Consider the following 19,790-nt stretch of genomic DNA (forward strand, 5'->3'; position numbering starts at 1 on the left):
AAGGTTGGAAGTTAATTTATAATCCACAGGTTGCGTTGGGCAGAAAACTGCTGCTGCATTAATGGATTGAAACTTTCAAAGTGTTGCTCATTTGGCCACAATCCAATAAATGATGTAACAGCAGGTGTTTTCCATCAGCTGGCAAAGGAAACATACTGACTGAACTCATTTGGTTGCGGCCAGTAAAACATACCCGCGGCTTTCAGTTCATATAAAGCAGGCCTGCAGCATGAGTTAATTGGTAAATTAACTGAAATATTTAGGGAGAGTAACAAAGTTGTCTCCTCATTTATGCAGTTATGTTTTCTGATGTTCAACGAGCATGAGTGAGGATACATAGCCTATTTTTAAATGTATTCCCTGTCACTGTATCCATAAAATCCATTAAATGGCCATTTAAAGTTGTTGTAGATGCTTTCTGTACATTGCGTGTTGGGTTGCATAATGTGTTTAAAATGCCATCTAATTTCTAAATCCAGTTTGCATCTACCAAACCCAATGGTGGAATAAATATTTAGATCTTTTACTCAAGTAAATGTAGCAATACAACAGTAAAGAAATACTTTTTTACAAGTAAAAGTCCTGCATTTAAATTGCACCTTAGTAAAAGCACAAAAAAAATAAATAAATAAAAATTAAAATTAAAATAACGTCAAAATACTCAACAAAGTACAAAAGAACAACAAAGTATTCATTATGCAGTATGGCCCATCTCAGACTATCATAAAGTCTGTAAGTGAATTATAATTAGGGATCAATAACATTTATTTGTATCTATGTAATACTTTGTAATTTATTGATTGATTCTATTTTATGAATAATCTGATTCTGCAATTTAAGTAGTAACTGATGTAAATAAATGTAGTGGAGTAAAAAGTACAATATTGGCAGGATGTAATGGATTACAAAATCAGGCAGAAAAGTTGATATACTCATATAAATTACAAGTAACTTAAAATTACTTAAGGAAAGTACTGTAGTAAATCTTTTTAGATACAGTCCACTCAACCTACCACATATAGCAGGAGAGGTTCAGTAATTCAGGACATCCTTCCCCTCTGTGTTCTGCCTCCAGTATCAGTTTGTTTAAAAAAAAAAAAAAATCCAAAAAGTGGGTTTTATTTTGAAAGTCTACAGCAGAAGATGTAATGTTCAGCCTGTCTGACTTGTCAGCACTGAGGGAGCCAAATGCATGCAAAAGTTGTCCGCTCCTCCTCCGTCCATGAGGCCCATTTGGCTTCAGATATAAACACAGAGCTGCTCTCTGTCCCCGCTGCTCCTCCGTCTCCTCTCAACCAGCAGGCCGTTTGCTCCTGGAGGCTGCAAAACAGAAAAAAAGGCAGGAGGGGACGATCTCTGGCACATTCCCCAGGATGGAGGTAACTCCTCTGTGACTCTGAGCGCAGTTTTCTGTTGTAGCCTGTACTTTTAGGCCACTTGAGCAGATGTTTTTAAGATTTAATGTGGTTTTGTGCAGCCATGTGTGGTTGGAATTAAATCATTACATCATAGGAGCTCAGTGAGTAACTTTATAGTATTTTTACTGGTCTTTGTTATTATTGGGAAATTTCTTGAGGGATTTCTTGAGTTGCCTGTCTGTGCATCCAACCATTGAACAAATAATAATATTGCATTTGTGAAAGCACACTTACAAAGTTGTGTATGCACATGTAGTTGTGTTGGCTACTGATTACTGTAAAACTTCCTCATGATCTTTACAGTATTAACTTCTTAACTTTTATTTGATATGTGATAAAATACTATGTTTTTACAGTTTTTACTTATGACAAATATGTGATATACTATACATGAATACAGTAGAGTAGCTGCATGCAATATTTACAATGTTAAACTCTAATAAGATACTTAACTTTTTATTTGTTCTGTTATCTACACACACACACACACACACACACACACACACACACACACCCCTCAACATACATATGGTGTCTCTTTGACTTAGTAGTTTTGAGCTTCAGGCTTGTGTGATTTAACCCTTTGAAACCTGTTTGACATCACTTTTTTGTGTTGCGTACAGACACCTTTCAGAAGTATTTAAACTTTTGAACCCGTGGTAAAAAAAAAAAAAAAAAGTTAGGCTAGTTATTTTTTCCACAAATGGCAACACAATCAGGTAATTTAGGAAATTATTTTTTAAAAGTGCTGGGGAAAATGTCCAGAAAACCATATTTATAATTATCATAATCAAATATTGATATTATTAGAATCTTTAGACACTTTCAAGTAATTTTATAGTCTTTTTTTTACGTTATTTGTACTTTTTTGTGCTAATGTTCTGGTAATTTTTATGTACTTTTTTACTAATTTCTCACAAACTTCTGGGTTATCAAGCCAATTTGTTCAGGTTTCAGCGGGTTAAAGGTCAGTTTGTGGTCACGTTTCCATAAGAAGTAACGACACATAACATCTGTCATAAGTCAGCGTTTGTGTGCTGTGAGAAATGCCAGTAGTCAGTTTTGTCTTCACTGCAAGTCGAGTGTGTCTTATGTTTTTTAGTCTGAACATCGGCAATTTCCCACCCATCAGCTGACAAGCCCTGCTTTCTCTTCTCAAAGGCCAAACTGTCCTTTACCCACTTGCACTGAAGCTAAATAGGAAAACAAGCGTGTTTCTTCACAGGAGGCCTGTCCAAGTCCTTCCACACATATGTTTTTCCTGCAGGGTTTGCTCGCAGGTCTTTTTGCCTCCTCGCTGCAAAAAAAGCCGTTCTCTCTGACTTTTAACATCCCTCTCAAGTGTTTAATGTCATGTTGCGATGAGAAAGAAAAAGGGCCATATTCTCCCCACAGCACGTGAGGAAGCACATTAGTAACCTACCACAGAACCACTCTCACATACTCCACTCAGTATTAGGACTCAGGTGTGCTTTAGACCAGTTTAGCTTGGATTTAACACCATTATCTTCTTTCATTGTAGACAAAAATGAGATAAAAGAATTTGGACTGTCCCCAAATCTAGAAAAAATAAAAGAATGATTAAAAAAGACAGGGCTAAACATTTCATTCTCTGATATAGTTACAGTTTTGCGAGACAAAGCTGCTTTGAGGAAAAAGAAAACCCATTGAGATGGAGAAATGACATCTGTTGAACAGTTGGTGACTCCAGCTTTTTCAGGATGAAGCCTCCCAAACAAACGCAGCCCAAATCTCACAAGCTCAGGTGTCATTACTTGAGCAGCGGTCTAGCAAGTGATTAAGAGGTTTAAGACAATGAGCAGCGCTACATTTAAAAACAAAAAAGAAATGCTTATTTGCCACTTAACTATCTGATCTTGGTGAAAGACTACACAGCCAACGAGGCACTGATTTAAAATGAAGCATTGTTTAGGGATTCCATTGTCTGATTTTCAATTTCTCTCTTCAAATTTATTATTATGTATTTCTTTTGAAGATTTAGATAAAATGTTACACTTTTATGGCAACCAAAGTTATTTTAAAACTTAAAACATGTAGTAAAAGCTGACAGGCTGACACTGGACGTCAGTATGCCATCAGAAGGACAAAGGACTGGACAGATGTAAAACTTTGGTTGGAACAAAAATCGGGTTGAGGAAATGTTTAATGTCTAATGACGTCCGAATTTATGTTGTGTGGGCGATGACAATGTGATGCTGACGATGTGTTTTGGCTTGTGTACCACATTATCAACTGTCAATATTCTACGTCAAGATGATGTTGGCATGAGACATTTGAAAGGATTTTGGTTACTTAATACAACTTATAACCAACAAATTATAGGTTGCAATGGTAAGAGATTTTCATGGGAAGATAACTCATAACTGAAAATAGCAGGGTTTCACAGTATGGTGATAAAAGGTATTAAATAATTACTATTATTGTCATTAATGACCCTTAAAGGAATGAATGAAGTTTTTCTTTGGTTTAGCAAATGTTTTAGTACTATAATTGAAACTTGAAACCCCTCTTTGAAAATAACTAAAATAAGGTTGAGATAAAAGTACACCTACCTTGAAACTAATATACTGCTGCAAGCCTAACAAAATATCAACATCATCTGTCATCACTATTCTAACTCAAATTGATTTTGAGACAAGACTTTGTGCTGACATTGAATTTTGGTCACTTGACATCGCAACCTAAATTCAATCAATTATCATTATCTAAAGACATTGTTGGGCAGCTGGGAGTGGACAGCCCACAGAGTCCAGTCAGTGCTTGATGTTTGCGTAATCTTTCAGTAGTTTCCTGCAAAGATAACACCTAAGAAATACAGGTTGTTCATTGGTATGTTGCTGCTGTTGATGATAAAATTTGAGTTTTGCACTCAATTTTGGTTTCAGTCACCTCTAGTTTGCTGAGAATCCCGACCAGTAACCCACCTGACACCCGAAATGAATTTGGGCAAAATGGATCAGTTTTCTCAGATGTTAGCTGTTGGGGACAACTTTTGTGTGCTGCAGCCTTTCTCTGAGTTTGATAGGATGCTATTTTTGCATGCTGCATTTCGCCTAAAGCACCTGTAAACAAGCACTAAACTATCCAGTAAAGCCAGTCTCACTCACTCTGTTGTTTTAACTGCTTCAGCTTTGTGCTTTTATGACATCACCTTCTCGTAAAACTAAGCTGTGTGTTTCCAGCTTTAGGAAAGAGCTGTTCATGTTTGCAAATGCTGATGTACAACTGCCTCAAGCAAGTATTACAAGGACATTAATGCTTAAATTTTGTTTCCTGTGTTGCAACAGCAAGCTATTAAGTAGACAAACTGGAAATTTTGTGCACACATGTATATGTGCATGCACCTGGGGATTTGTGTGTTGGGTGGTGGGGTTGGCAGGGTGGTGGTTTTCCTTTGATGGAAAAACAACACTACAGCTAGAGGAGAGTGTGTTTGGGGTTGCCTTGCCAACCATATGGTGTGCACATTTATGATGTAATCCGTAGTAAATTTAAGAGACCAATAACAGAGGGACTCAGTCTGTACCAGCCAGACATTTGCTATAATGAGTCAGGTTTTTCCCATTTTGCTTTACAACAGTATGTCATTTAAATGGTGTCACACTATTATCATTGTTATTATAAGTCCACTCCCCATTCAAAATGTGCCTGTTCAGAAAGGGCTGACTGATCGGCCTCCTGTGTTGCTGCTTACAGCTTTGTCAAGAAACACTCATCCAAACATCTTCACACTCAACACTCCGCTTCCTCGTGTCCTGAGCGATTCACCTGCCATGACATACCATAGTTACGCCCCCTGGCAATGCAAGAGTGCACAAGTATTTGCAAAATAGCTATTTGGGACCAGGCTTGATCTGGAAACAAAATCAGTTATTCCAAAAGTTACATCACCCGTGCTTTAAATGTTTGAAATTGCAAGTGTGTAAAATCTCCGGTCTCTCTTCATCTGTTAATGAATTTACTATGTCGAGAGACCATGGATGTATTTAAAGACTTGGATGCAGCATCTGAGGTGGGGCTCCGATCATTCCTATGAAAGTTGCTCAGTGACGCACCAAACCAAAAATGCTCTGTTTCCACTGTATGAAATTACCTGGATCTTCCTTATTATGGAGATGCAAGAGACTTATGCTGGTTGATTGCTGCCGAGCAGCTAACTTCCACTGGCCAAACAGCTAACTTGTGGTTAATTGCTCTGCAACTTGAATGGTGATAAAATAATTGAATCTTGCAGCTCTTCTCGACTTTCAAAATGTTATTGGACCAAATGGATCAAATGCTTGTTGGATTTTGATGCTCAAAAATGTATCCACTGATTTATAGGCATCTCTTTCACAATAGGTGGATTTCCATTAGAGATATGCAAACTTAAGCAACATTGTCAAAATGAGTTTCGAGTTTCCACTGAGTGATGTTATGCGAGTTCTCCTCTGGCAATAACATTCCAAGAAGCATCACGATGGATGCTCAAAACATATTATTATTATTATATTTCTATTGCAGCCACCGCACGGGCTGTCAGTATTTCCAATTGAAGGCGACGTAGGAGTGTTATGCAAGCGATAATGGAAAGGAAACCCTCTTATACGGGGGAGCGGCCAAGTATGAGGGATTTCAGGGAGGTGATAGTCCATGATGCTACAGAGGAATTGTGGATTAATACCACCTCATGTGAGCGCAAAAATGTTTTTGCCATATATGTGAGTTTTTTCAAAATTGACATGTTTCCATTAGGCGTATTTTATCTTTGCAATTTCAGTTTGCGCAATTTGAGGGTAATTGGATGAACAGTTCTCGAGAAAATTGACAGACAGCGACTCCTTCCATTTCATGTAGATGAATCAATATGACTCAATATGAATCAGTGACAGACAGTCTGAGGAGGTGTTTGCCGAGGCTGTTTATGAATCTGTATGTGTTTCAGTGAAAGATTAATGGTTCACTCTTTCGAAGACATAAAACCTAACTGACCATAAAACTCAGTGGAATGTAAATCATCAGCATCAAGTAAAGCCTATGAAACTTTCGCCTGTTTTTGTAAGTCACCGTATAATTATGCTTGGATATGTGTTTAGAGTGTGCACTAAATGTCATCTGATTCTATAGCTTATACAACTCATCAAAGGCCTGCGATTTAAGTGCTTCTGAGCCATGATAAGATGAGCTGCATGAAGAGTACAGAGTGATGATAGGGCAAACCATCAGCATCTCATGTGACTTTCAAAACCCAGATTCCACTGATGCTTCCTATTTTGTGTGTGTGTGTGTTTTTTTATAACCTCAGCAGACCACATCAGCTTTCTCTGATATTTTCTCTTTAGCTTGTTTTCTTTCATCTGTCCATATATTTGAACTTTTGAAACCAGCACTTTGCAAGCCAGAAATGTTGTAATTGCAGAATTAGTTGGAAAAGAGAAGCCAACAGAAGGAAGTGCATATATATTCATAATTTCACAGCAGTTAGTGCAGTTTGTTTTCACTGTTTCACAACATATTCAGTTTCCGTGGTGATAAGTCACAGTGTGAAAAAAATAGTTTTGTGCAAAATGAGCAGCTGTTGTCAGGTGAGTTAGGGTACATCATAAAAGTAACTCCTTGCAGAGTTTTTGACCACTCAAAGCACTATTCAAAAGTGCTGTCATTTGCCAGTCCAATATAGTTTGTGCCTCATGTTCTATTAGCACCCACATGAGGTTGCAAATGCATGCTAAGAAGGAATCTGGGGCATTAATGCAGATCAACAGCAGTGGTATTGTGATGCAAATAGACTAATACAAGTTTAGAGCCTGCGGTGGATGTAAACAATGCATGTTTCAAATCATCATACACGGCTTTGCAAATATATTAGAATGGAGTAATGCTTTCGCTATGTTTGTCGGGCCTGAAGGATACACACAGTGTGTTTGAGTGGAAAAACAAATGTAAAGAAAACTGTTTACAGGTAACTCAACCTTTAATCTGGTTCTGCAGCACTGTGTACCCTGAAGGTGACGATTTGTACAAGCTGGAACATTTTTAGCAGAAAAAGAAAAGTATTTGTGTGGAAGCTTGGCTTGTTGGAGAATATGTGCACCTTTAAAACCAATCAAATCGTTCATAAAGCCTCATAATTGCTCAACTGCTTTCTTTTGCCAAGTGGTTGATGTTGCTCTAAACAACTGTCATACTTTGTTGCCATTACAGGCCCTCAAACTTTACATGTTTCTCCCTCTGAGTCTTGCTATCAGGGATGAGATTGTGTCAGACCCCACCCCTCTGAGTTAAAAGCAATGTGTGGGGCAGAGAGATAGCCGGGGGGGGGACTGCAGGCAGACAAGATAGTATGAGGATACTGTGATCTGTAAAAAAAAAAAAAAACACATGCTGTTGACTTTCAAGGAAGTTATGTCATGGGTGGATCCATGCAGACTGAGGCAGGCTCTCTCAGGCATCTGCAGATTGTCAGGCATGTTAAATTTAGTTAGTATAAACTCAGACAGGTTTTGAGAACATTGAGCCAGGCAGAGGAAGTAGAAACTTCCACAAAACAATACGACGACTTTACAACTTACTTCTAGATCTCCCTGCAGAACAGTTCACCCATACTGCCTCCACCTCCCCAACAAACCCCATTCCAAATTTGGCATCTAGCCATGCATTTTATTTCCTTTTTTGGCAGATAGGAGTGTAACACAATAAGTGCTGCAAGCTGCTTGTACTTTGCGAGTGCTATTTTTTTAAAACCCGTTTTGCATTTTTGCTTAATGCAGCCATTGTCAAGACTTGTCACATCCTAATCCAGATGACAGTTTGAATATTTCTGATAACGTCATCTGTGCCTCTTCAGTTTATGCGTGCACTACTAATACAGTGGCAACGTTGGGAAAAACTGGTGGAGATTTTAAGGTTTTTGGACCTTAGGCAGTGCATGCTGTAAGTTTGAGCATGTTATTAACCCATTAATCATTTCAAAGGACCAGGTATACAAGAGATGAGAAGAATATAATTAAATTGACTGCTGACTGAAACCACAGATTGAACAAAAAAAATGTTTGTGGGAGTAATTATAGACATTTTAGACAGCTGATCTCGTCCTCTGCTTGGACGGTAATCTCATTGTTTTCTTAGTTTGCAGACTATGCGGCCGCTGCCCTTCTTCTTTGTATTAGCCACTATGCTAACAGCTGCTTTTTAAATCTCCTGTGGTGGGCTGCACACATACATATGTTGTCAAAACGTCACATCTGTGCTGCCCATAGTCACGTCTTTCCGCCCCCCTCTTTCCGTGATCAGACGATATATACAGAATGGCAAGGTGGCATAAGGGCATGTGATATTCCCGCCTTGAACGAGCAGTGTAAACATGTTTATTTATGCTGTAAATTTGGGCATTTTAACATGGGCCTCTTTAGGGATTGGCTAGCTTCCAGAGCCAGCCGCAAGTGGCTATTTGCTGCAGTTTTTGGCACGTCTATGTCGGCTTTGTTTTTCAGCCCTGGAGGTCTCTTGGCTGAAACCAAGACATCGCAGTATCAGAATGGAGACAAATCCACAATGCAGAGTGGCTTGGAAACTTGACTCTGACTCTTGACTCTCTCTATATATATGTATATATATATATATATATATATATATATATATATATATATATATATATATATATATATATATATATATATATGAAGTATGCATTGTTCCATGCCTGCTGTGGGTAAATGGATACCAAACGTTGTGGCAGTTGATCTCTGCAGGAACTACGCAGCGTTGTAGTGGGGAAGGAAGGTGCAGGGCTCCACTGAATGAAGTCATCCCACGTCTGTGCTACTCAGCCTCCATGTCAGCTATCTGATCCACTGTCCAGATGGCTTTTGTCTTTGTGATTGTTGGATCAGAGTGGATGAGAATACCAGAACACCATGTAGAATCCCCAACAGATGCTTGTGTCAGAGTCTTCTGGCATAGGTTAAAAAAATCGGAGTAAGTACTGTCTGATGTGAGCTGTTTACATTTTTTGATATCTTTTTTATTCACCATTCACTCTCCATTACCCCGCGTTCTTATTGTGCAACAGACTATCTTAAGCAGGCCACTGTAGTTATCGCATTGAAATGTCAGAGAGCATACCACAAACCTCTTCTTATATCTTCATAATTTTCCAGTCAAATTGCAGTAAAGTAGCGTTTTTCAAAAGCCTCTTGGGGTCTTAACCCCATGTGACATTAAAAAAAGGACATATTTCAGTCTTGTGGTCTTTGTTTGGAATTCTAACTTTTTTAATTTCCCCTCTCTCTGGCTGCATATTTTTTTATAACATATTTGTTTTCCCGCCCTACAGTATTAGTCTGTGTCTGCAGCACCTTCCATTTCACTTGATGCAGGGCCAGCAATGTCTCAAAGATGAGGGCGTCCATTTACCTCATCCCTCTGACTCAGGGCCTTTTTAGTGTACTTAAACACACAAAACACGTGAAAACACACAAACACTGTGCCAGCGAGGGCAGTGGAAAAGTGAGATATTCAGATGAGGTCCAGTCCAAAAACACATCATGTTTTCCTGGAAAGGCAGCGAGCAAGAAGGTGCCTGTCTGCTCTCTCACGACTTCACAAGTGTAGGCAGAAAGGGAGCTGCTCACTGTGGTGGATTTCCCCCTGGCACAACATGCTGACTTGTGAAAACAAAGTCTGCAGACTCAAACTGAAGCTGTTATGCTTGGTGATCTTATTTAACAAGATCTTTCTCAACAGCTGTGCTTTAGTGTGCTTTATTTATCCCCTCTTTCACAGATTTTCACCGTGTGGGAAGCGTATGAGGATTGAGAGTTCCTAGAGAAGGGTTAAAGATCGTGAGCCACACATTATCTTTATCAGCTCCATGGTAGATTACATGGCCCGCTGCTCTCTGACCACTGCTATTATATCAAGCAGACATGTTAGGATCTACTGAGACTTATATCATGTGCTTTTTCTCCCCTGCCTCTGGAAATAGGAATGACAGGAACAGACAATAGCGGGCTTTGTGTGATCTGTTTGTCTAGCTGTTCTTTTTCCACATCTGCCGGTCATACAGTTAACTCGTGTCTCCGTCCACAGCCTAGAAATTAAGATGCTGGTTGGGATTAACCTTTACTTATGCAAACACAGCTCACTGAGGATGCATGCACTGTTCCTGCAACACTCTGAATCACATTCACACTGAAAACCACAGTCTAGAGGCTTTTCAGGTGTGGTCATGTGCACTGTCAGCCATTCTGGAGGTCAGACGTTTTTCTTAGAAACACTATAGTCTCAAAATAGCCAATTACATTACATTGTAATCATTTTACATTACAACAACAAACTATCTGGAGAACTTTCTGCTGATATATACCATAGGATGATAGGAATTTGTCCATCCCTTTTAAGGCATTTATCCATTTAATATCTCTTATGTATAAGGCTTTTATGGGCACTAATTAATAAGCAGGGCTTTTCTTAGACATTTGTTGATACCTTAACATATGATTATAGAAGCATTATTTTGTGACATTGGTGGGGAGGAGAAATCACTCAACAGTATTAGTATATACCTGAGTGTAGAGCTGCACCAATTAGTTAATCAATAGAGAAATCTATTGGTCATTAACATAGAATGAATCGACAGCTATTTTGCTGATCAATTACTCGTTTAAGTATTTTTATCTCTCTGTGCCGATTATAACCATAACTGGAGGCATTATGTTTTCTGGTCGTCTGTACATCCCATTCTTGAGAACGCAATATCTCAGGAATATCTTGTGGAAATTCCTTCAACTTTGGTGCATATGTCCACTTGGGACTCAAGGATTAACTGATTAACTGTCACTGTGACCTCATAAAACATGCTTTTGGCCATAAAAGTATTCATGTGCTAATTATGACACAATTTCATGCAAACATGTAATAGAGTAAAATGATGAAGTGATGACGTTTTTTATCAAAACAGTCATCTTCACTGTGACATAAGGTTTTGCAAAAAAAAAACAAAAAAAACAAGCAGAAGTGGAGACATTTGGTCAGATATTAAATTGGCGACACTTTTCTTGGGTGCCCTTCTTGAAACGTACATCTTCTGTGCTACACTTTCTAAAATACACATTTTAGAATCTGTAGCGTCTTTGCAGCAACATCCACATTTGAAGCACTGTCTACGAGTCTGGGCAGAGATGGATGTAAATTAAAAACTTGACAGACAAAACAATTGATAATGAAAACAATTGATAATGAAAACAGTCGTTAGTTGCAGCACTACTTAAGTGGATGCATTGTTGTGCAACTGTCTATGGCAGCTACAGACGCTGTATGATTTTAAGGGGAGGGAAAGTGAGCTAAGAAGATATTTGTTATGTAGGCATCGACACAGTTGTTCATGTCCTGCACTTCAAATAAATTATTATTTGTGAATTAACCACATCATATTTTCCCAGCTGCTTCTGGGATTCAAACCAGCAAATTATTTTATTTATGACACTTGACTATCCTGTAGGCTACCACTGTTCCCTTGAAAGCCTGTTTTTACTACCAGCATTAACATTTTTGTCAACGGAAAAGCTCCTGAAGTAAAAGGTGTTTGATAACAGTACATTTAGTCTGTACAGTATATCTTACTGTAAGGCAATTAACATCTAAAGGATATGTTTCCAAGGAAGTTCAGAAATAGCTTGTTTCTTTTAGGTGCTGACACTGTCCTGTTTAGGAAAACTTGAATCATATGGGTAGGCACTACTTTAAGATTATTTTTTTCCTGTGTTTCCTTGTTTAGACATGCTCAAACGCTCTGTATGCTAGATTGCAGTATGTTTCAGATGTGGTCTAGCATGTCCAGGGACACTCAGGGAGCCCAGGGAGCTGAGGAGTTGCAGAGCAAAGTTGTGATCCATGCGGCCTACACAGCTCTGGGGCTTTTTCCCAGGCCTTGAGCCCCAGAAATAGAGTTTGCCCTGCTCTCTCCTGCAGTGAACCAAAGTTTCCCAGTCTTCCATAGAGCGTGGGGTCCCAGATGAGTTAAACATGCGCAAAACTGATAACTGACTGGCCTTTTATGGCTCACTGGAGTAATTGTGTCTCTTGTCATCTCAGTGAAATAATTTGAGTTTAACTGAAAGAAAGATGTTCGCATCAACATTTTCAATTAAAATATTGTGACATATTGTCAAATGGTTATAGTATACTTAGAAATTAGTATACTTTATATGTTTTGCAAAATTGCAAATTTTGCGCCTCTATAAAAGTTTCTCTTTTCAGTCATAGCTGACCAAAAGCTTATGTGAAGTAACAGCAGAGGTTTGGATAATGTGATATATTCCTGCAACATTTTTAATTTAAACATGAGGATCTATTTATCACCTTATACACAAGGTGAGGTGATTGACAGATGCAGATAGGTGAATGCACTGTCAGTGTATTTTTGAGGAATACTTCACTCTGATTCATGATTTGGATATCAATTGATCATAGTACGTTGAATTGATTTGTACGTTGAAATACGTCACAGGGGGCTGTGTTTAACAACAGCAAACCTATATCAAAACATCAGTCAAAAAACTCTCACACAGCTTGTTCAGTATAATCCGAGACTCATTAATCCAGTTTTATGAAAATTCCCAAACCGACCCCTTTCTGACACGGAACTGATCTAAAAGTGAAACTTAATCCATGCTTTCTTTAAAGCCAGACTCCATTGACAAAAACAGTAATTTTACCTTGCTGAACAAGATAACAAGGATTTTGTTCTCCTTCTTTGTTCATTAAAGGCATGCAGGAAAAAAAATTTCTTCATGAATACAACAAAACACAGGGTGAGTAATTCATATGGTCATTTGGAGGGGTGAAGTATTCCTTGAAGTCAGGGAGGTATTTGCATTTAGTGCGACGTTATTTTCATACTGCATGAAGAAGGTCATTAAAGATAAGGGCTCGCTGTGAAAGGAGTTATGGAAGGATATTAATGGATCTGAAATTACTTCCTCCAAAACGAGAAAGTTGTTGAATAGTTAATGCTGCTGAAGCCGTTAAAATCTTCATAGTGCTCTCAGGTTTTATTTAAGTCACTTTTGCAAGTATGTGATAATTTGTAAAATAATCAAAATATGGATAATATCATCTTATATGTAGATAACGAAGTTCCAGTCCTCAAATTAACAATAAAAGTGCAGAGGTCACCCTCAACAAATAGAAATTAGATTGTTTTTACTCTAATCACTGGATTTACAAACTGTTAAACCACACAGTATGTCTGGAATAAAAACAAATCACTGGAAATAACAAGCAATGATTAATTGTGTGTTTGAGATACTGATTTTCTTCACTCAAAACACCTGAGGAATGATTTAATCAAAGCCTCACTTCATTTCCCTGCAGTGTTGTGATTAGAGTTTGTGCTCTGTAGGAGGTTTTTTTTTGAAGGACAGGAAAGAGTTAAACAATTAGAGGTTACAAAATAATGGTGCAGAGGGTGGGTGGTCCCTGATGATTGCTATGTATCACAGATGAGAAAAGAGAACTCAGGAAAAGGGTTGGGATGTGGATTAGGACACAGAGAAGCATTAACAGAGGCACTGCAGGGCCAGCTGATGCTGTAATACATTTGGGTGGAGGGAGCAAGGTGGTGAGGTCATGTTGAGAACAAGGAAAAAGGGAAAATAAAGCTTGTGATTAAAATGTGGAATGTGTGTATCTGTGAAGCTTGGGAGATCCACGTTTTCATGGGCTACGCCTCAAACTGAGAGGGAGGGAGCTGAGAGTGTACACCCAGGAAATGTGATAGAATTGGCTGCTTTGAAGAGAGGCATGAGCATTTTGTGTTCAATAAAAGGAGGATGGAAATGAAATGTAGCATGAAAGCAAGAAAGAGAAAGGGAGGAGCACCATAATCAGTGACTATACAGTGCATATCAGTAAACAGCAACATGATGCATGAGAATCTGCGCAGTCCTGGCACAGCTCAGCCTGCTGTCGTGTTGTAAACAAACGTCTCGACCCATTCAGAGTCCAAATACTTGGCAAGAAAGTGGCCTTAACCTGGAAAACAGAGTAATTCTTGTTTTCAAGAATCGCATTTGTGCACATTACAGCCTGCAGCCAACTTATCACTTTGGCCACAGATATGTGGAGTGAGTTAATGGTCTTGAAAGGGCAGCATGGAGGAGGGAAGTTTAGCAATCTGCATGGGAATAGTGGGAGAGACAGAAAGTAAAGGGGCCAAGAAGTGATAACAGTGAGAGGTTGTAAGGACAGGTCCCTCCTGTCACAGGCTGCGGCGTGATGTTGAACAGCTGTGGAGAGAGGGGCTCACTTCCTGATTCCAAACCCACAAAATACTCTCTTTAGCAGGAGATGAGACTAGTTCCTCTGAGGACAGCATTGAACCCAAGTTGTTTAGTTGTTGTTTTTCGCTTGCATATTCACCCTATCTGCTGTGTTTCTCAACCCGTCTGCATTTTTTTCCTGCTACAAAGAGGGAAGTGAAACATGTTCTTCTATGCTAGAACATCTTGTTCAACTGCAAATCTCCATGCTCATCTCTCAGCTCAAATTGCCCAGTTGTTGCTGGGACTAGGGCTGTTGCTTGAACTATAGATTGTGGTTCCGCGTTTTCACAAGCTTACGCCGTAGACACAAACAGTATAGAAGCGGATTGAGTGAGAGCTGCCCCTCTCTTTCTCTCAAACTCTGATCAAACTGTAAAACTAGGCAGCGCTGATCGTTTATAAACTACAATTCTGTTATTGCCTACATCCTGCTTAAAATGTTTTCATCAGCATATTACAGGATTACAGGATGTGGATGTCATACTGTTCCTGTATTGTATAAAAGACAGAGGCTGAACAAAAAAACCCACATCAAACAGTAAAACTAAGCAGTGCTGATGAAATCTAAACCAAGATTATGTTATGGCATTGTTATTTCTCGCCTAAAATGTTTTCACGAACATTTTTTATATGACTGTTTAAGTGTAATTCAAGATTATTAGACACCAGCTGGTCGCCATATTGTTTCTTGTGTCAATAGAGACAAGCTCACATTACGTCATCCACCAGCGGGAGTGTTTATTGGTCCAGTGCACTGTAGTGCATTCTAATAGTCGCAGGTTCTCTACTTTTTGAGCAAAATGCCACAGGCCTTTCTCTCTGTTTTCTGTGGTCATGTAGCACCAAGTTCAAAAGTATTTGTGTCTTTCTACTGCTTAGACAGCCAAGTTTTATTAAAAAAGACTATCTCTTCAGCAGTTAAATACCTAACGAATGTATTCTTTTTAGCTGTATGTAGTAACAACCTTCATTTTTGTGCCTCATTAAGCAGTACAACTGCTGCCAAGCGTGCATGTAACATCCATTAAAACTGGCCTTTTGTTTGAAGTGTTACACTTTACTCTCAACTCAAGGGAGTCAATACATAAATTAAAAATGTGGCAAACAATGTGTCAAGGCTGTTGTTACCGTAAAGTATTTGTCAGTTGTTTCATTTAACATCTTTATTCTTTTCCAGGATTCTCCATCCAAGCCATCTGTGGCTGAGCTGGCTGGAAGGTTCAAAGGTCACATTTTACCAATGCCCACCTCAAATGATGAGGTACTTTATTTCCACCTCATTTGTTACAGTATCCATACAAAAATATACAAAAAACTGTAAACAGCTGCCTAAAAGAAGAGAGCTCCATGTTCTGCTCATGGTTTATTGTCATACGTGTAGTTGGTAAATATACATAGATGGCTTTTGATTACAGCTTTTTTTTTTTATCATTTCCTCCTTCCTTTTTGTTTGTAGCTACCATTTCGAAGAAGACCCCCATGTTCTCTAAAGCTGCAAAATCAAAAAGATGATGAAGAATCTGATGTAAGTCATTTTCATCCGTTACTGACCCATGTGCTACAAATCTTCTTGATATACAAAGGAAGTCTCATGAAAACAAATTTGGACTTGTTTACTGTAGATTTTCATTGCAACATCACAATTTCAACACAGTAGACATTGAACTATTGCCAAACGACAGTTTCTCTATTTTTTCTTCTGCTTAAAACATTGGGAATGTTAGTGCTGCTGTTTTTCTTCCAGTGAAATGACTATTAAATAAACCTATTATTGCATTATGGCAAATCATAAGCACAACAAAAGTGCAGGAATGTATTCTTCAAAAGCATGTACAACAAAAAGTAATTTTATTCATTTAATACATTTTAATCTATATTATTTTGACCTGTCATTTAATAGGCCATGGACTTGCAGGTCTCAGTATAATTTGCAATGACATTGCACATTCATGACAAACTATATCACGGCACGTGTCAGTACTACTTTTTGTTCAAATGGGCATTGTGGCGATTTCGTGAATGTTTCTTCTCAATAATTTTGTGTTCTCTTACAGAAAACTGCTGTCTCACCAAACCCTTTTAAAATCAAGGTGAAGAACTCTGCCATCATTGAGAAACTTCAGGTAGATATATCTCACAGCATTTGAGTATTTTGTGAGGGAAATAGGAAACAAACAAATGCTAGCCTCACCAATGATGTGTTATTGTAGGATGTGATACACTGACAGAGGTAGTCAGGAGGTTGTATAGTCAGGGGACTGACATATATGTAAAGCGATACTGCCACCTACTGTTCAGTCGACACAAGTGGCTGAGCTGTTTGCATTCTGTGAAGAAGGGGAAGGGCTTGTCCCTGATGCCACAATTGGCTCAGATTAACGAGCTAATGGGATCATGGGCATCCCAGCCTCTAGTGCGGCTCAAACGCGCCACCATCTTTCCTTTAGTAAGCAATTCACACGGTGGGCAGCCATGGGACAAAAGGGCTGTCGCTTCTCCCTCTTCCTTTTCTCCCCAGTGCAGGTAGGTCAGTCTCCTCTAAACTACTTAAGAGTGGATTGGGGACTAATTTGACCTTTTTTGTACATACATTCTCAGACTTAATATGACAGGTGTTTGTGACACTTAAGTTATACATAGATAGGCGACTGGTGCAAGCAGAGCAATGTCCTTTATGCACATACCTGTAAAATACTGTATGCTGTTTTCAAACAAGCGTATACCTTTCAAGGAGGAAAAATCCCAGCTTTTATTATATATAGATGACTATACCCATGTTAAAAGTAACATGACGTTGTTTAATCTTTCACTTATTTATATTTCCTAATGAAATGAATCTTATGTTGAATTTATGGCTGGCTCTCCAATACAGTCTCAGGTTTTACTTTTATTTCTAGTATATTTATTTTTTAAAAATGCTGTTTAGTACATGCAATTCCAGTAATTAAGGCCATTGTTTTATCAGAACACAATGTGCTTAAGAGATTATAGTGTCCAGGCCTCAGGATCCTCCTTTGCCTTGTAGGCCAATCTTGCTCTGTCACCCACTGCTCTGCTGCCTTCGCCCAAGAGTCCTGAGGTGAAGCTCCAGCCAGCACCTTTGTCCCCCACCACACCCTGTAGCCCGCAGAGCCCCCTGAGCCCCACCCGGCAGTCCACACATCTGTCCAGTGAAGAGGAGGATCCAATCAGCTTTGACAGCCCTCCTGAGGGCAACCCGCTGCCGAGCTTCAACAAGGTAAACATATGGATGCAAAGCTGCACATTGGCTTGACAAATGGAACAAAATGATTTGAGCTACTTGTTCTTATAATGCTGTTGTAAAGTTGTGTGGTTTTACTGTAATTATCATGTAGAAGAACACCCTTTCCCATGTTATTCCAGATTTTTTTGAGTCCAGCTCATTTTTTAAGCATTTTTGAGCAGCTTTTTCTCTTAGGTTTCATAAATTTGCATCACTTTCTGTTAATGAGCTCTGAGTCACTGAATGACAAAAATGAACTGTTGTCACATTGAGGTTCCTGTAGTGTTTCTCACGCTATTGGCTGACTGAGCTGTGACGTCACAGCCGGACACATGGTCCTCATCCCAGCTGACGTGTATCTCAGCGGGTGTTCTGCATCTTCTGTTTAAGCAGGCATCGGATAAGCTGGAGCAAGATGCCCCTGTAGTACATGAGTACTGCTGCAAGGGGGATTGAAGATGTAATCCCCTTAGCCTAGTTAAAGTCCCTAGGTACTATTTTGTGCATTGTTCTCACAGATATGCTGAGACTTGGGAAGTTAATAGAAATCATTTGATGAAAAATAAATTGATATTAAATATAGACTCTTAATTTATAGATCAAGGCGCCTTAATTTTCTTGTGTTGTTCAAAGTATGAACTAAATCCCCTGCTGATTCTTACTCATCCTTTTCACACAGACTCGTGCACGACTATCATTTAAAAGGCGCCCGCCCACAAGACAGCACAGGAGGTCAGCTGGAGAGGAGGCGGGAGCCTTTGGAAATACTCTGTCCCCAAGTGAACTGTACAGCCCAAAAGAAAATGGGGACATGGACCAGGTTTTCGAATGTGGACAGCAGACAAGTCTTCAAGAAGCTGAAGAGGACAGAGACTCTGACAAAACAGAGGAAGAGGTAGCAAAGAGTGATCCAGATGACAGGGGAGATCCGGAGGAGGAGCAGGAAGCAGAACAAAACCAGAATGTGGAGGCTTTGGAGGAGGAACAGCAGTCTTCAGATCCTTGCCCTGCTAAGGAGACAGAGGAGGAGATGCCTCAAGAGGAGAACTGAGATGGAAATGACAGGGCGTGAACTGTGAATATTTACTCAAAGAAAAAATATATGAATAAGTTATTCAATGCTTTTAATTAAGAGAACTCTTTTGAAAAATAATCTGAAAAAGTGAATTCGTTTATAAGTTTCTTGGTACCTGCTGTTGTTGTCCCTCTGTCGCCCTCTCCTGGCCGTCCACAGAACAGGTCTATAACACTGGAGAGTTCAGAGAAGCAGCTGTTCTCTGCACATGGAAATAAGCATTGCAGTTGATGTGTCCGTAATCAGGCAGCAGAAATTTGTGTCATATTTTATCAAGTCTGCATAACCAGACTCCTGTTTTTATGATACATAGCATTTTTTTTTTTGCAAATCAAAGACATTGTGAACAGTGCACCCCAAAGTCAGAGGTGTCTTTCATGTACAAAGCACTCTAAAAATACTGAATGCTAGGTTGACAAAAGGCAAAATATTATGAGACTTCATTTATATATATATTAGCAGATGTATAAAATTTTCCTAAATCATACCAAACCCTGTTCACTTTAGGTTGAAATCATGTACTTTGCATATCTAGTTTTCTAGATTGTCTGCTTGTTTAACATTTTGTATTTTACAAAATATTTAAATCACAGTGCTGATGTGGAGGGGCTTGGGTCCTCAGAAATTATGCACAGAAATGTTAAGAAAATAAACAGTTTCCTTCTTCTGTAATAAGAAATTGACATTGCATGTGTTTGGTCAAATTTTCAGTTTGAAAGAATCATGAG

At 39.0% G+C, this 19,790-nt stretch overlaps 1 protein-coding gene across 2 annotated transcripts; it reads left to right on the top strand.

The window, feature by feature from the left end:
* The first annotated feature begins 1,299 nt into the window (after positions 1-1,299).
* Positions 1,300-19,745, top strand: LOC121942767 (capZ-interacting protein). Of its 2 annotated transcripts, XM_042486017.2 has the most exons (6): positions 1,300-1,379; positions 15,921-16,004; positions 16,200-16,268; positions 16,798-16,866; positions 17,769-17,981; positions 18,667-19,745. In XM_042486017.2, the coding sequence occupies exons 1-6, from the start codon at positions 1,374-1,376 to the stop codon at positions 19,036-19,038; spliced, it is 813 nt and encodes a 270-aa protein (XP_042341951.2). In that variant the 5' UTR covers positions 1,300-1,373; the 3' UTR covers positions 19,039-19,745. The 2 variants fall into 2 exon arrangements, with proteins under 2 accessions (XP_042341951.2, XP_087935305.1); XM_088079179.1 differs by lacking the exons at positions 1,300-1,379; positions 15,921-16,004; positions 16,200-16,268; positions 16,798-16,866 and adding an exon at positions 17,077-17,266.
* The last annotated feature ends 45 nt before the right edge of the window (positions 19,746-19,790 follow it).

This window comes from Plectropomus leopardus, chromosome 6 (genome assembly GCF_026936395.1).
Source record: "Plectropomus leopardus strain MGB_pleo_1.0 chromosome 6, ASM2693639v1, whole genome shotgun sequence".
Lineage (NCBI taxonomy): Eukaryota > Metazoa > Chordata > Actinopteri > Perciformes > Serranidae > Plectropomus > Plectropomus leopardus.

Bases quoted from the DNA above. Each gene is read 5' to 3' on its own strand.
- LOC121942767 (XM_042486017.2), top strand. The intron at 16,269-16,797 runs GTAAGTCATTTT...GTTCTCTTACAG, and splicing joins AAGATGATGAAGAATCTGAT to AAAACTGCTGTCTCACCAAA. The intron at 17,982-18,666 runs GTAAACATATGG...CTTTTCACACAG, and splicing joins CGCTGCCGAGCTTCAACAAG to ACTCGTGCACGACTATCATT.